At 36.8% G+C, this 17220-nt stretch overlaps 1 protein-coding gene across 2 annotated transcripts in view; it reads right to left on the bottom strand.

Moving 5' to 3' along the window:
- Positions 1 to 14175: 14175 nt before the first annotated feature.
- SLC39A3 (solute carrier family 39 member 3) overlaps positions 14176 to 17220 on the bottom strand; it is a 47059-nt gene continuing 44014 nt past the window's right edge. For both annotated transcript variants that reach the window (XM_053702765.1, XM_053702764.1), the window contains exon 3: positions 14176 to 16560. In XM_053702765.1, coding sequence (XP_053558740.1) covers positions 15826 to 16560 — 735 coding nt within the window. In that variant the 3' untranslated portion in view covers positions 14176 to 15825. The remainder of the gene's footprint in view (positions 16561 to 17220) is intronic.

The following is a 17220-nucleotide window of genomic DNA, read 5'->3' on the forward strand; positions in this document are numbered from 1 at the left end:
GTTGAGAAATTTTTCCTGAATCTGAAATTTCTCCCTCAGACAAAACCTCCCTCCTGGCCCCTTCAGATTGGTGTGAGGGTATGTCAGAAGCGTTATCATCAGCGTCCTCTTGCTCTTCAGTGTTTAAAACAGAGCAATCGCGCTTTCTTTGATAAGTAGGCATTTTAGATAAAATATTTGCAATAGAATTATCCATAACAGCCGTTAATTGTTGCATAGTAATAAGTATTGGCGCACTAGATGTACTAGGGGCCTCTTGTGTGGGCAAAACTGGTGTAGACACAGAAGGGGGTGATGCAGTACCATGCTTACTCCCCTCATCTGAAGAATCATCTTGGGCACTATTATTATCTGTGGCATCATTGTCCCTACTTTGTTTGGACATCATGTCACAATTATCACATATATTTAAATGGGGAGACACATTGGCTTTCATACATATAGAACATCGTTTATCTGATAGTTCAGACATGTTAAACAGGCTTAAACTTGTCAACAAAGCACAAAAAACGTTTTAAAATAAAACCGTTACTGTCACTTTAAATTTTAAACAGAACACACTTTATTACTGAATATGCGAAAAAGTATGAAGCAATTGTTCAAAATTCACCAAAATTTCACCACAGTGTCTTAAAGCCTTAAAAGTATTGCACACCAAATTTGAAAGCTTTAACCCTTAAAATAACGGAACCGGAGCCGTTTTTACATTTAACCCCTATACAGTCCCAGAAATCTGCTTTGCTGAGACCCAACCAAGCCCAGAGGGGAATACGATACCAAATGACGCCTTCTATAAGCTTTTTCAGTGGATCTTAGCTCCTCACACATGCATCTGCATGCCTTGCCTTCCAAAAACAACTGCGCATTAGTGGCGCGAAAATGAGGCTCTGCCTATGACTAGAGAAGGCCCCCATCTGAAAAAGGTGTCCATACAGTGCCTGCCGTTTTTTTAACAACAATCCCCAAGATTATAATAACTATAAAGAGCTATAATCTGTCAAATATGCTTAGCAAAGTAATCGTTTTAGCCCAGAAAAATGTCTACCAGTTTTTTAAGCCCTTATAAAGCCTTTATTCTTTTACTTAATCTAAGAAAATGGCTTACCGGTCCCCATAGGGAAAATGACAGCCTTCCAGCATTACCAAGTCGTGTTAGAAATGTGGCCAGTCATACCTCAGGCAGAAAAGTCTGCCAACTGCTTCCCCCAACTGAAGTTACTTCATCTCAACAGTCCTGTGTGGAAACAGCAATCGATTTTAGTAACGTTTGCTAAAATCATCTTCCTCTTACAAACAGAAATCTTCTTCTCTTTTCTGTTTCAGAGTAAATAGTACATACCAGCACTATTTTAAAATAACAAACACTTGATTGAAGAATAAAAACTACATTTAAACACCAAAAAACTCTTAGCCATCTCCGTGGAGATGTTGCCTGTGCAACGGCAAAGAGAATGACTGGGGTAGGCGGAGCCTAGGAGGGATCATATGACCAGCTTTGCTGGGCTCTTTGCCATTTCCTGTTGGGGAAGAGAATATCCCACAAGTAAGGATGACGCCGTGGACCGGACACACCTATGTTGGAGAAAGAAAATTTTGGGGTTTCCTGTCCCTTTAATTATACAGTGCTTACTGTACTTTTTTAAAGGTATTATGTTTCAGATAGAGCATACATTTTTGAAACAACTATTATCAAGTTTGCTTCATTCTCTTGCAATCTCTCCTTTATTGAAGGAGCAGCAATGCACGACTGGGAGCTAGTTGAACACATCAGTATGCCAATGACAACAGGCATATATGTGCAGCCACCAATCAGCAGCTAGCTCAATGCTAGCTGCTGATTGGTATTCTTTTTTATTGATATTCTGATTGGTATTCTTTTCAACAAAAGGATACCAAGAAAACTAAGCAAATTAGAAAACAGAAGTAAATTGGGAAGTTGTTTACGATGGTATGCTCTATCTGAATCATGAAAAAAAAAAAATAGGTTTCATGTCCCTTTAAGTATTCCTAACAGGCCAGATTTAAAGGGACACGATACTCATATGCTAAATCACTTTAAAGTGATGCAGCATAACTGTAAAAAGCTGACATGAAAATATCACATGAACATTCCTATGTAAAGAGGGAAGATATTTTACCTCAAAATGTCTTCATCTCACCAGAGTAAGTGCTCTGTGAAAAGTTATACTTCAGCTGCTGTTCAGCTGCAATTTGGGGGAAAAATAGCCAATCAGCATCAGCAGTGATGAGGTCATGCATTGCTTTGCTGTGATGTTATGAGATTTCACTGAAATCTAATTTCTTTTTTATAGTAAACTTCCTTAAACTAAATAGGAAAATAACATGTCTGTGCCCGCAGATGCCAGATGCACACCCCCTTGCAAAAAGTCCTGGGACTAGCATCCCGATTGGCTGCTTAATGTCTCTTTACAGTGGGGTGTCAATACTTTGGACTTTTAGGATAAAATATCTTTCTTTTATACATAGAGCTGTTCACTTGATATTTTCTAGTCAGCTTTTTACAGCTTTGCTGCATCACTTTTAAGTGCTACAACATTTGGGTATCATGACTTCCCTGATTGAGCACAGGTTAGACAATAACAATAAGTGATTCTTTAACAGCCCAAGTAGGGAAATACTGGAACTAAGAAATATGAGGTGACACTTTATTTTATTTTTTTAAGCTTTGTGTAAAAGCAAATACTTCTCTACAATATGGTTGAGGAAATAAAATACTGGGAAAAAAAAGGTTGGTTAGGAGAGTTTTTGCATGGGTTTAAATGGTGCAATAATATTATCAAAATCAAAGCAACTCCATCTGATAACCAATTTTTCAAATTAAAATCATCAGACTCCCCATACATTTTTTTTTTTTTTAAAACTAATCTTTTCAAATCCCTTCCCCATAAATAATTTTAAGAATATCTTCTCAAATCCACCACCTCACTATAATGCTGAACCCCCAGCTAGCTTAAAGAGACACTGAACCCAATTTTTTCTTTCATGATTCAGATAGAGCATGCAATTTTAAGCAACTTTCTAATTTACTCCTATTATCTCTTGCTACCTTTATTTGAAAAAGAAGGAATCTGAGCAATTTTCTGGGTTCAGAACTCTGGACCATTCCCCCAGATGAAAGGATTGTCTGCTAAGAAAATCCACTCCCCAGTTGTCCACACTCGGAATGTTGATTGCTGACAGCAAACAGTAGTGGGCCTCCGCCCACTCCAGAATCTGAGATACTTCCCTCATTACTAGGGAGATTCTCGTCCCTCACCCTGATGGATGATGTAAGCCTCTGAGGTTATATTGTCTGATTGGAATCTGATAAACCGGGACGAACCCAGAAGAGGCCAAGCCTTCAGAGCATTGAAGATTTCCCGAAGTTCCAGAATGTTGATCGGGAGGGAGCATTCCTCCTGAGACCACAGGCCATGTGTCTTCTTGGCACCCAAAACAGCTCCCCATCCTGATAGACTCACGTCCGTAGTCACAATCTCCCTGGATGGTCTTAGAAAGGATGTTCCTCGGGACAGATAATCTAGATAGAGCCACCAAGAGAGCGATTCTCTCGAACGGTTGTCCAGAGAAATCTGCCTCAGGATGCACAGTTGTAATGGTCTGAGACGGAACCTGGCAAAGGGAATGATGTCCATGCTGGACACCATGAAACCAATTACCTCCATACACTGAGCCACAGATGGCCTTAAGGCGTTCCGGAGGGCAAGACATGCCAAAGCTAGCTTGCAACGTCTCTGGTCCGTTAGGAATATCCTCATTGATATGGAGTCTATTACAGTACCCAGGAATTCTACCCTGGTGCTTGGAATAAGAGAACTCTTTTCTAAGTTTATCTTCCATCAATGAGATTGAAGAAGAGAGAGAAGATATATCGAATGGTGCTCCGCCAGACAAAAGATTGAGTTTGTACCAGAATATCGTCTGAGTAGGGAGCTACTGCTATACCCCAGGTTCTGGCAACGACTAGAAGAGCCCCTACAGGGCCGGACTGGAGATAAAAAGCAGCCCTGGAAAAATATGAAGACCAGCCCTACTGTCCATCAACACGGTAGAATGCACATGCCCTATTTCTCGCAAATGGGGATTACTGGGACACTTCTTCCCCAATTTTGTTTTCAAAATTAAATTATATTACATTGCATTAATTAAAAATGTCAGATAGATGTTATATAGCAACCCTACAGCCCAATTGCATCCATTAATCACACCTTTAAATTGTAGCTTTCCAGCCCTAGCTGCTGCAGCCCACCGGGAAATCTCCTGGTATCCTGGTAGGCCAATCCAGCCCTGAGCCCCTAGAACCTTCGTAAAAATCCTTGGAGCAGTAGCTAGACCGAACAGAAGTGCAATGAACTGGAAGTGCTGGTCCAGGAACGCAAACCTTAGGAACTGGAAGTGATCCTTGTGGATTGGAATGTGAAGGTAAGAATCCTTCAGATCTATAGTGTTTATGAACTGTCCTTCCTGAACTAGGGAAGGATCAACCTTATTGTCTGCATCTTGAACAAGGGGACATTTAGAAATTTGTTTAAGCACTTTAGGTCCAAAATCGGGGGGAAAGTTCCCTCTTTCTTTGGAACCACGAACAGGTTTGAATAGTATCCCAAACCTCTTTCTGCGATAGGAACCGGGCTAATGACCCCTAAGGAGGACAGATCCCGCACGCACCCCAGAAAGGCTTCCCTCTTTTCTGGCTTGGAAGACAGGCTTGAGAGGAGAAATCTGCCCTTGGGTCGATGAGATTTGAAACCTATCTTGTATCCCTGAGCTATGACCACCAGGACCCATGGATCCTGCACGTCCCTGAACCAAGCATCTGGGATTTCTCAGAATGAAAATTAGAATTCTGTCCCTTAGATTTGTTCTTTTTATCCTGCGGTAGGAAGGCAACCTTACCCCCTGTAACCGTGGAGATGGAGTCTAGGCCTGGACCAAATAAAATCTTTCCCTTAAAAGGGAGGGAGAGATGTCTGGATTTAGAAGTCATGTCCGCAGACCAGAACTTCAGCCAGCGCGCCCTACGGGTCTGAACTAAAAACCCAGACACCTTAGAATTTAGGCGAATAATGTTTGCATCACAGATAAAATTAGCAATTCTCAAGGCTTTAATTATTTCCTGGATAACGTTGAGGGGACCCTCCACCTTGATCCATTCTGATAAGGAGTCGCACCAGTAAGCCACAGCTCCAGCAACCGAGGCAACAGCCTCTGCCGGTTGAAACAAATATACCGTATGTTGAAACATTTGTTAGAAAAGTTTCCATCTTCTTATCCATCGGCTCTCTGAACGACAAGCTATCCTCAAGAGGAATAGCAGTACGTTTTGCCAGCGTGGAGATAGTGCCATCCACCTTCGGAACAGAACCCCACAACTCCAACTGAGAGACGAAGGGGAAAAAGGAAGATCCAATTCTATCCCACTCGTTTTTAATAATGTTCGCCATTTTTACAGGAACAGTAGAAGTTAACGGCACTACCCTGTCCTTGCAAACTCTAATTTAGGAATTAAAGGTTCATCAGGCAGTTTGGCCTCTGGAACCTCTAATGTAGACAGGACCTCCTTTAGAAGAAAACGCAAGTGCTCAATCTTAAATCTAAAGGCTGGTTCCTCCGCAGCAGGAGGCTTAGAGGTAGCAGACTCCGACTCAGAAAGTTCACCCTCTGAAGCCTCAGAGTGCGACTCATCCTCGGATACTTGAAAAGCAGATGATTCCAATAAACTACTTGATGACCCCTGGGCAGAAGAGCTATGTTTAACCTTTCGCTTGTGCTTGGCAGGGCGAGGTAAAGCACTGAGGGCCTCAGACACTGCCGTCTTTAACTGCGCAGTAAAATCTGATGGTAAAAGGCTACCTCCAGATGGAGGATCAGGAGTGCTACGGGAAGCTGCATGTGTTGAGGGAGATGACTGATGGGTATGCACCTCACGGGACGGCGAGTCCTCAGAGGTGGACGGCTCAGTGGTACTAAAAGGGTTAACCTTCTTAGATATAATAACGTTGTTAAGGCATGTGGAACATAGTTGAGAGGGCGGCATACCAAGGCCTCCTCACAATATAAACAGGTATTACTATTTGGAATAGATGGAGTACCCTCAAGAATATCAGAATCCTCCATTAGCTTAAGCTAATGACAGTAGGACACAGAATAAAATGATCAATCCTCCATAGCTTAAGCTAATGCCAGTAGGACACAGAATAAAACGATCTTTTAATTTCTCATAAAAACGGCTCCTTTATACTCCCAATGGCTGGGGCACTCACCACCTCCTAGACCCAGACAAAACAGAGGAAAAGCGTCTTCTCCGACAGCCAGCTCGTCAGGAAAAAGGAAATGAAAGCGAGACAACTCCCGGTCACGTGGTGCGCAAGGCAGGACCGCCCCTGCTATGAGAAAAAGCACACCAAGCTACAAGCTGTGCAGCATTCAAAGTGAAAGTAAAAACCTGTGTGTTCCAGCCACATAACAAACAGTCTATGAGCCCAATAAAATCTCACACATAAAGCAGCATAAAATCAAAGCAACACATTTGATTAATCCCCACTGCTCAATAATCCCCCTCAGGAGATATTAACCCATGATTCTATCAAGATAAAAGGAGCCACACTGCGACCCTGTCTTCTAGCGTTTTCAACATGTGCACAAATTGAAATGATATTACCAGAATCCATGCTGTGGAACAGAAACACAGCCTCAAGTGTGACAGTATAGTACGCAGCTGCGCTATATATATATATATATATATATATATATATATATATATATATCTGTATCTTAAACTGAAATTGTAAATATGTTGTAGGATATTCGTAAGCATCAAAAACGCTAAGATTTACCAGTGCTATAAATAAAGTAGACCTTCAGTTGTGATGTTAAAAAGAGAAATGCTGAACATACCTTTATTTTGCTGTGACCTTACTCCTAAACTGAGTGCGTCCACTATAAAATAAACTTTATTGGAGATCTATAAACAATTTTAGATTTTTTTTTTTATTGTATCCCTAAAGTGTTGTTTTTTTTATTTATGGGAGCTCTTAATCATCTGCTATATATTATATATATATATATATATATATATATATATTTTTTTTTTTTTTTTTTTAAAGGTATTAATCATCTGCTAAGGGAGCTGAGATCAAGTGGTTTGAGTGACCTCCCACATCGAGCTCCCTTGCAGCTACACTAACCCTGCCCCTTTGTGACCACAACCAACAACACTCTCATTGAAGGTTTGGGAGCGTTGCCCACTGAGCCAATAACGATCCCCAGCCTACAGGGCGGGGATTGCCAAAAACAATACAAATGTTATTGCTTACTATTAATACATTATTACAATTTTTCTATCATACTTTCTGTTTGATCCTTAAAAGGGAAAGAAAGGTCAAAACTGAAATGTGCACGGGTGCATTTCAATTTTGTATTAAAGCATTTTTGCAATATACTTCCAATAGAAAACATGCTTATAGTAAAAGATACTTCTGTTTTTCAGCAGCATACACACATATGCTGTATTCAATCTCAGTGAGCTATTGCTTGTGCATATTGTGCCTATGAAGACTTAATTTGTCTCATATAAGCCGCTGCTGACTCAATTGGCATCATCACTATCTCAATGTCGCTGCATGGGGGGGGGGGGGCATATGTAAATATGTGCAGCGCTTAGTAAAAAAAAAAAAAGGTGGATTTTGCGTAAGGAGCACTGGGCTTAATAACACCTATGCCTCTCTTAGATCTATCCTCTTCCTGGATAGTATTTTGAATAATGCAAAGTATAATATTTGGGGGGAGGCGCTTGAAGCACTAGGTGTTAAAATCTAAAGTTTATGGTTTTAATATCTTAGAATAAAAATGTAATTTATGACAGTTAGTATTTTTTTATCGACAAGATAAAAAAGGAATAGAACACTGTTCTTAACTTAAACAATAATATCAATTTAATTAGGTAGATAAATTAATAAAATAATAAAACATTTGTTAAAAAGTACTTCAGATTCTGCTAAATTCTGAAAAATAAGACAAATATTCTTGTTGTTATAACTATCACTTGATTCCCCAAAAAAGCACATTAGAGGGTGATTGTTACTAAGTAACTAATCACAAAATGTCTTTGTGCAAGTTGTAGACAAAAGGAATAAAAGCCCATATATATTGGTGGTTACAATCAGCTAGATTCCGAGTTTGGCGTTATGAGTGAAAAAGCAGCGTTATGGCCCATAACGCTGCTTTTTCCCCTAACGCTGCTATTAAGAGTCTTGTCGGTATAGGTGTACCGCACACCTTTTAGCCCGTCACGCAACGTCAGTACCGCACTTTTAAAAAAGTCCTTTTTCAATGGGACTTCCCATAGTTTCAGTATTACGAGTTTGCCTGGGAGGCCAAAAAGTGAGCGGTACACCCTATATGGACAAGATCCGTACCGCCATCTAAAAAGTCAGTAGTTATGAGTTTTATCTTACAAATCTGTTACATAAAACTCATAACTAAAGTGTTAAAAAGTACACTAACACCCATAAACTACCTATTAATCCCTAAACCGAGGCCCTCCCGCATCGCAAACACTATAATAAATTTATTAACCCCTAATCTGCCGCTCCAGACATCACCGCCACTATTAAAATGTATTAACCCCTATTCCGCCGCTCCCCAACATAGTCGCCACTATAATAAACCTATTAACCCCTAAAACGCCGCATTCCTGCATCGCAAACACTATTTAAATATTATTAACCCCTAATTTTCCGTCCGCCCACACTGCCGCTATAATAAACCCATTAACCCCTAAACTGGAAGCCCCCAACAAAATATACTAAAATAAAGTATTAACCCCTAAACCTAACGACCCCCTAACTTTATATTAAAATTACAATTTTCTTATCTTAAAAAAAAACACGTACCTGTCAAATTAAATAAATAAATTTTAAACTAACAATTAAACTAATATAATTATCAAACTACAATTAAACTACCAATTAAATTAAACTAAACATTAAAAAAATCCTAACACTACTCTAAAAATTAAAAAAAAGTAATTAAAAAAAAAAAAAAAAAAAAATTTTTTACGAAAAATAAGAAACAAAATATAAAAAATAAAAAAGAATTACACCTTATCTAATAGCCCTATCAAAATAAAAAAGCCCCCCTAAAATAAAAACCTAGCCTACAATAAAAGGGCCTTTTGTGGTGCATTGCCCCAAAGAAATCAACTCTTTTACCTGTAAAAAAAACAAACACCCCCAATTTGTTTTTTATGTAATTTAGTTATTTTTAGTAATTTTAGTGGGGTTTTTTTTTTTTAATTTTAGGTTTTAGTGTAAGGCAGGTTAGGTTTTATTTCACAGGTAAGTTTGTATTTATTTTAACTAGGTAGTTAGTAAATAGTTATTAACTATTTTAATAACTAGTCTACCTAGTTAAAATAAATACAAACTTACCTGTAAAATAAAAATAAAACCTAAGCTAGATACAATATAACTATTAGTTATATAGTAGCTAGCTTAGGTTTTATTTCACAGGTAAGTATTTAGTTTTAAATAGGTATTATTTAATAGTTTATAATTGTAACTTTAGTTTAGCTCTATCTCAATTATGTTAAAGTTAGGGGGGTTAGGTTTAGGGGTTAATATAGTTTAATTTAGCTTGTTGCGATGTGGGGGATGACTGGCAGTTTAGGGGTTAATAGGTTTATTTAGTTAATAATTGTAAATTTAATTTAGCTATATTTTTATTATGTTAAAGTTAGTGGGTGTTAGGGTTAGGCTTACGTTAGGGGCTAATGGATTTATTTAGTGGTAGTGATGTGGGCGGCCAGAGGTTTAGGGGTTAATAACTTTAGTATAGTGGAGGCGACATCGGGAGCGGCAGATTAGGGGTTAATAGTTTTATGTAGGTGGCGGCGATGTTGGGGACGGCAGATTAAGGGTTAATAACTGTATGTAGGTAGCGGTGATGTTGGGGGCAGCAGATTAGTGGTGTTTAGACACGGGGTTTATGTTAGGGTGTTTAAATATTATTTTCTTTTTCCCCATAGACATCAATGGGGCTGCGTTACGGAGATTTTGTTTCCACGATCGCAAGCGTTACGCTTTTTTTTTTGCCGGCTCTCCCTATTGATGTTTATGGGGAAATTATGCACGAGCACGTCAAAGCAGCGATTGTTTTCGGTGCGGTATGACGCTCAACGCAACCATTTTGCCTGCTTTTTTAAAACTCGTAATACCAGCTGAATATAGCGCTCAAAACTCGTAATCTAGCTGAAAGTTTGGAATAGTAACTGTTTCAACGTAGCTATTTTTAAAAAAGGTAAGTCATAATCTTTGTTAGCGGAGTAAAAAAAGAACCTCTCAGTATAACATATTCCTATACGGAATGATAGTAGTGGCCAGCTACTGTCATACCTTGGTAATGTTAGGGTTTTTTGACGTGGTCCTATAGTTCTGGGGGTAGTAGTTTACCTTCTCCCTGATGTTGGCGGTTCCAAGAAGTTCAACCGCGATGGCTCCTGGTGGTTGGTGGACACATAGCGGTAAGAAAAATGAAGACCTGCCATGCAAGAGATCTTACCACTCCTAGGGTCTTTCTCTCTCCGAATTGCTCATACGCCAATGGCGGTAGCGTCTCATTACAAGAAGAATTTCAAACACACTATTACATTTGAAGATGTGTTAAACTAGATAAATTCCTAAATAATGGAACACTCATCTCTACAAACACTTTAGAGAGGTAAAAAGAAATAAACTAACAGACCTTAAATACTGGGGAATATGCAAGGTTAAACATAATTGGAGAGGGGGAAATTTCAAACAAAACCTCCTTAAAAAAGAAGCAGAAGTCATCTATAATTTTAATACCATTTATCCAAATGGGCTCAATTCAGAGCTAGATCTATCTCAGTTTCTAGGATCATAACCTCACTAATGATCACTGAACCAAATGTATATCCCCTCTGGCAGTTCCACTTAAGTACTAGATATTAACTCCAATAACATTAAGGTGTTAATATATTTTTTTCAAATTCTAAATTGTTTAAGCTTAGAATATAACACATTTTCACTAGTAATTTGTGTTTAAATAAACAAATGTCATCTTTAGATTTTAGTCACATGGATAACTGCACTCTAACCAGTAGAGCACATTCAATATTACAACAAAAAGTTTTTATACAAAACTTGCCTCCACAAGATAGTTGAGATTTAGAATCTAGCCAACATCGGCTAATCACAATTAATTTATAAAACACTAATCACTACACTACATTAATATCCAATCACTAATTAATAAATAAATTTTTAGTGTTAGACAGATCTCAGGTATTTTATCTATAAAATTCACTTTTTAGTTTTAACCGTATATTTTATTTTTTCATTTTTATTTGCCAGTTTTATATAGTAATTGCAATGTCTAAATAACATAATGCTATTGACTTGCCTAGAACTATAATATAGTTGTGTAGCTTGGTTATAATACAACAATGAAATGAAGTTCAGAGTTGAAGTAAAACTTAGCAGTTGCTGTAGCTTTCAATTTGTAACAAACTTGCTGCAAACTTAAAGCAATGGAATAAGGCTACTAATATAATTTCTTATAGGAAATTAAGTTGTCATCAATATGTATCTCCAAGAAATATTAATTAGCTATAATATATAGTAAAATATAATCAGCTGAAAAAATAAAATGTTGCAACATATAAAATTAGAATGCAATTTAGCAAAAAACAAGATAATGAGAAATACAGAAGGAAAAATATTATCTAATCATTAGCAACTTGATCACAGGCAATTGTATTAACCTGAGCTTACTGATACCGGATAAGCAGCCGTTGCTGAGAAGCCAGCAGAAGTGTTCCTCTGGTGTCTGCTGTGGATCCTGGTGTCCTGATAAATGAATACTTTGTTCAGGTAAGAGCATGAAACAGCCCCTTGTTAGCAGGAGGCGTGAATGAACACTAACACAGGTTGATGGTAGCTGAAGGTAATTAGCTGGAAAAAAGTGGTTACTAGAACAGCTTAGGAGTAATTAGTTGAATTCAGGTACAACTAAACAAAGGATACTGACAATGTTAGAAAATAAACTCAAAGTATAAATAAGCTTTGAGATAACAGAGCTTGGCTTAAATTCACTTATGAACAGAGGGAATAAATCCCTAGGGAACTGAACAAATAATCAAGCAATGACTGTAGTGAAGTGCTGGTTTAAATAAGCAAGATAGGAGGAGTTTTGCCTGAAAGAAGAGAAATGGTATTGCATTTAAAGCACCCGTAAGGAATCATGACAGTAATCCACGATCTAAATGGTCTATATTAGTAATTTAATTTTTAACATGTTCCATTATTTAGGAATTTGTCTAATTTAACACATCTTCGAATGTAAAAGTGTGTTTAAAATTCTCCTTGTAATAATGTTTTAACTCTATATGTCCCTATAAATATATGTATAAACAAAAAGGTGCCTATTCCAATGCGAGATTCCACTAAATAAACAGCCAAATATACAGCCTAAACAATTCCAAAACCTTATATACATCAAACCTTTGCATAAATGATGTGCCCCAATGAAAACGACTGAGACCGTGTTTAAAGATGGAGTTCACCTTGACACAGCATCTTGAGAAAGCCCAATGTGGGGTGAAATGCATAGATCTGAGCTGTGTAAAGAAAGGACGTTATCAAGAGTACCAGCAAAAAGAAGAAACTCTGGTGATTGCTGTTTTACATTTCCAAAAAGGAAAAAGATGAAAGAAATCCCTGCGTACATATCTTACTAAGAGCAGGTGAAAAGCCGAACCATCAACTAAAGGAAAGAAAACTTGCGCAAGTTTTGAAAAACAACTATCGTCAAATCATAACGTCATCAAGACGCTACCGCAATCGGCGTGTGAGCAATTCGGAGAAAGACCCTAGGAGTGGTAAGATCACCTGCATGGCAGGTCTTCATTTTCCTTACCTCTATGTGTCCACCAACCACCATCATGGTTGTACTTCTTGGAACCGCCAACATCGGGGAGAAGGTAAACTACTACCCCCAGAACTATAGGACCACGTCAAAAAAACCCTAACATTACCAAAGGTATGACAGTAGCTGGCTACTACTACTACAATTATACCTATACGTATAGAAATATGCTATACTGAGAGGTTATTTTTTTACTCCAAGTTAGCTAACAAAGATTATGAATTGCCTTTTTTGAAAAAATAGCTATGTTGAAACAGTTACTATTCCAAACATTGTTTGGGCATCAAGCAATAACATTGTAACCACCAATATATATGGGCTTTTATTCCTTTTGTCTACAACTTGCACAAAGACATTTTGTGATTAGTTACATAGTAAGGATCACCCTCTAATACGCTTTTTTTGGGAATCAAGTGATAGAGGTATAACAGCAAGAATATTTGTCTGTGTATATATATATATATATATATATATATATATATATATATATATATATATATATATATATATAGCCATAGAAGTATCAGGGTTTTTTCCCTGCTTTGTTTGCCATGTGCTGCTGGCAGCCATTTTACTCACCTTTCTTGCTGAATCTGGTTCAGAGTGTGTGATGCTGCTCATTTCCTGCACGCCCTCTTATGACCAGACTGTTGTACATCATCCGTGTGAGACAGGTGGCAGTCTCAGAATTGTGATGTTATCACTTATTATTTAAAGGGCCTCTGTTCATTTATGCTTTGCCCTTGCATTGTCTCAGACATGTTTGTGAGTTCCTGTGTTTTACCTAACTAGTCTGACGTCTCTTCTGGTTCCTGATCCCTGGCTTGTTCCTGACTTTGCTGTTCTCCTTGTTCCTGATTCCGGCTCGTCTGACTACTCACTTTGGCTCCTGACTCGGCTCCTCTGACTACCAGCTCTGGTTTTGACTCCTGGCTTGTTATTTGACTTGTGGACTCTTATTATTTTTGTTATTAATAAAAGGTGTGATTATTTTTGCACTTCTTGTCTCAGTCTGATTCCTGGCACCCTGACAAAAAGGAATTGTGTGGGGGGAGTTAGAGCTGTACAATTAGGACACTTAAAAAGAAAGGGTTAATGGTGAGGCACTGCAGTATAAATTTGCAGGTAAAGTAATTAAAGTACATATTATATTTTGTCTCTAGCCCAAATTGTTTTATGTCCCTTTAAGAACAGTGTTTTACAGTGTTTTTAAAAAAAAAATAATTTTATTTATAGTCCAACAGTGTAAATAATAAAACATCAATTTCCCTTGCAACACGCAGGATGCCCAGAGATAATTACAAATAGATCAATACATCATACATAAAATAACCTCTATGTCATAATTTTTCCAGTAATACTATAACTAGCATTCTTTCTATACGTCATTAATAGTAACATAATAGGATGGTATACGTTATAGCATAATACAAACATCATAAACAGAAACAGAGTACATATACCTCTAGTTAGAGGAAGAAAAAAAGAAAAAAAAAAGTAATTCTGACTGGATTAATCCAAAGTAATAACTCATTTACTTTAATATGACATTAGCAAACACCATATAATTAATTCTGGTGTCTATAATAAGGATTTTTAAACATACACTTGTTGGGGCTTTTTTTTTTTTTATTTGTTTAATTTATCTAAGAAAAAAACAACCCACCTAACCCTAACAAAACAAAGCAAAACCAAACAAAGCTAAACTAAACAAAAAAACAAACAAAAAAAACCCAACATGTAAATATATAAAATAAACTAACTAATATAATCTCCCCCCATCCCGCCGGATACACTCTTACAACCGAAAAAATATTCTCACTTAATCCCTTATCAACTGGTAACCAACACTACTTAATAGTAACTTGTCGACTACACTTCAATCAGTTTACTTATGCAATCATAACCTTCCATTAATATCGATGACCGTATTCTATTCCTTTTTTATCTTGTCGTTAAAATATCCTTACTGACTGTCATAAATTACATTTTTATTCTAAGACATTGAAACCATAAACTCCAGATTTCATCACCTAGTGCTTCAAGCGCCTCCCCCCAAATATTATACTTTGCAGTGCTTAGTAAAATGCATGTGCTAAAAACATTTTTGATAGTACACGTGTATTGGATAAAAATACTACTTTTACAAAACGGAAAATGCATTCAATATGTGCACTTTATTTTTGAGTTTTATGCCCCGTTAACTGCAGGATAATGGTATTAATTAGAAAAGTAGCGCACAAAGACCAAACAAACATATGTTATTTTTGGCACAATTATTTTAAAATGCTTTACATATATTTTGTTAGTCATTCAAATTGCTTATTGGATTTATTGTTTAAAATAACAATATAAATAATGTTTTATATAATATAACTTTATCAATCAACAATACATGTGTAAAATCATTCTGAATATCTACACAATGAACAGACACTAACTACCCTAAGAAATAAATATTAAAAAAAGTTTTTCCCCATAAAAAAAAAAAATCATCATAAAAAAAACACAAAAATTGTCAATTCCTCAACAGAGAAATCACTTTTGCTTAGTTCTAAGAAATAAACAAGGTAACAGTCATTAAATTAACAACAAATTTAGGAGGAATATATATTATATATATATATATATATATATATATATATACACATACACACACACACATATTTATTACACTGAAAATTATTGGGGTCTAAATAAATACATCAAATAGATCACATAACTTTTCATTATAATCTACTGCATCTAATTACTAATTCTCCAGTTTTTCAGAAAAAAAAAAAAAAAGACAAAAAGCAATACTTACAAATGATGTACAGTATTTTTGTCTACCTTTGTTTGCATTATTTTATGCAATTACCATTTAAAAAAGACTAGTCCTGCTAGGACTGTGTATCCCAGAACTAGGAAGAGAACTTTTAGCAAACGATCATTCTTATCTTCAAACTCTTTAACTAAAATTTCAAAGAAGGTAACAAAGAGAAATGTCCCTCCTGCGATACCCTGTAACATAGCTGAAGTGACGCTGCTGGCCATGTTTTGCGCTTCCTGAATCCCCATTCCAACTGCAATGCCAATTGGAATCATTATGCTTACCAAAACGGCCAACTTAGCAGCGTCTTTAAGACCAAGGTCTACTTTCGCAATACTGACACCAAGTGCCACAGCAGCCAATGTTTCATGAATAGCAACACCAATGAAGAGGCTTAAGACCTTTTTTGCTTCATCTTGCAAACCAATGGCGAGCCCTTCAAAGACTGAGTGAGCTGACAAAGCAAATACTAAGCTAAAGAGCCGAAGAGGACTTGATCTGGATAGTTCTTGAACATTCAGGCCATGGGAGTGATGGCTGTGATCAGATTCATAGAGATTGTTACGGTTGGATGATATAAATGGGCTTTCATATTCAGAATCACTGCCAACGTCTGACCCAGCATTAAATGTCTCAAGGTTGATAAAAGAAGGTTTCTCTTTCCGGAATGTCAGAATGGCTTGTTCCAAAAATATGGTGAGGAAGAATCCAACCAACATGATGGTCTCAGCAAGGGGATAGTCTGTATTGATTTTTCCCAGTTTAAGAACTTCATCAAACTGTAAGAAAAACATGTTGCAATATGTTAATGGATTTCATGTCAAAATGTTACCACAGCTATAATTTATCATTAACAGGAAATATGAATATTTAATGTGACCATATGATAGAGCTTTTTTTTGTTATAATCTTTGCAAGTCATATGTTTATTTGGAAAGCACAGCATTTTAGTTCAGATTTTCTAGCCCATCTAGAAACTACGATTTTATTGTAAAAATTAACATTTAGATGTCACAGAATAGATCAGACTAAGCGGTTTATTTTAACACTACAGAATATGTAGTTATTGCTTCTATTTAAATCACCTATAATTTATTCAAGAAAAAAATATATACTATGCAAATATAAAAAAGTGCAGACCTGTGAAGATGAAAATATGAAGTGTGTGTGTATAGAAGGCATTTCATTGTTTTTATATATGTCTATAATCAGTTATATTTTGTGTAGATTATCATAGTTTAGAGTTTTTTTTCTCACTTTAGCAACATAAGAAAATAAGTACAAAACAATTGAACATATCCAACAGTAGTTAAATATCTGTAACACTTAGATAAAGCATAAGCTATAAGAGCTACCAAACTGTCGGGTCTCAGCTCTGTCCCTGCCTAGGTACAGGGGGGTTTCTGACGATGCATTTATTTGCGGCAAAAGACAACACA

This window comes from Bombina bombina, chromosome 2 (genome assembly GCF_027579735.1).
Source record: "Bombina bombina isolate aBomBom1 chromosome 2, aBomBom1.pri, whole genome shotgun sequence".
Lineage (NCBI taxonomy): Eukaryota > Metazoa > Chordata > Amphibia > Anura > Bombinatoridae > Bombina > Bombina bombina.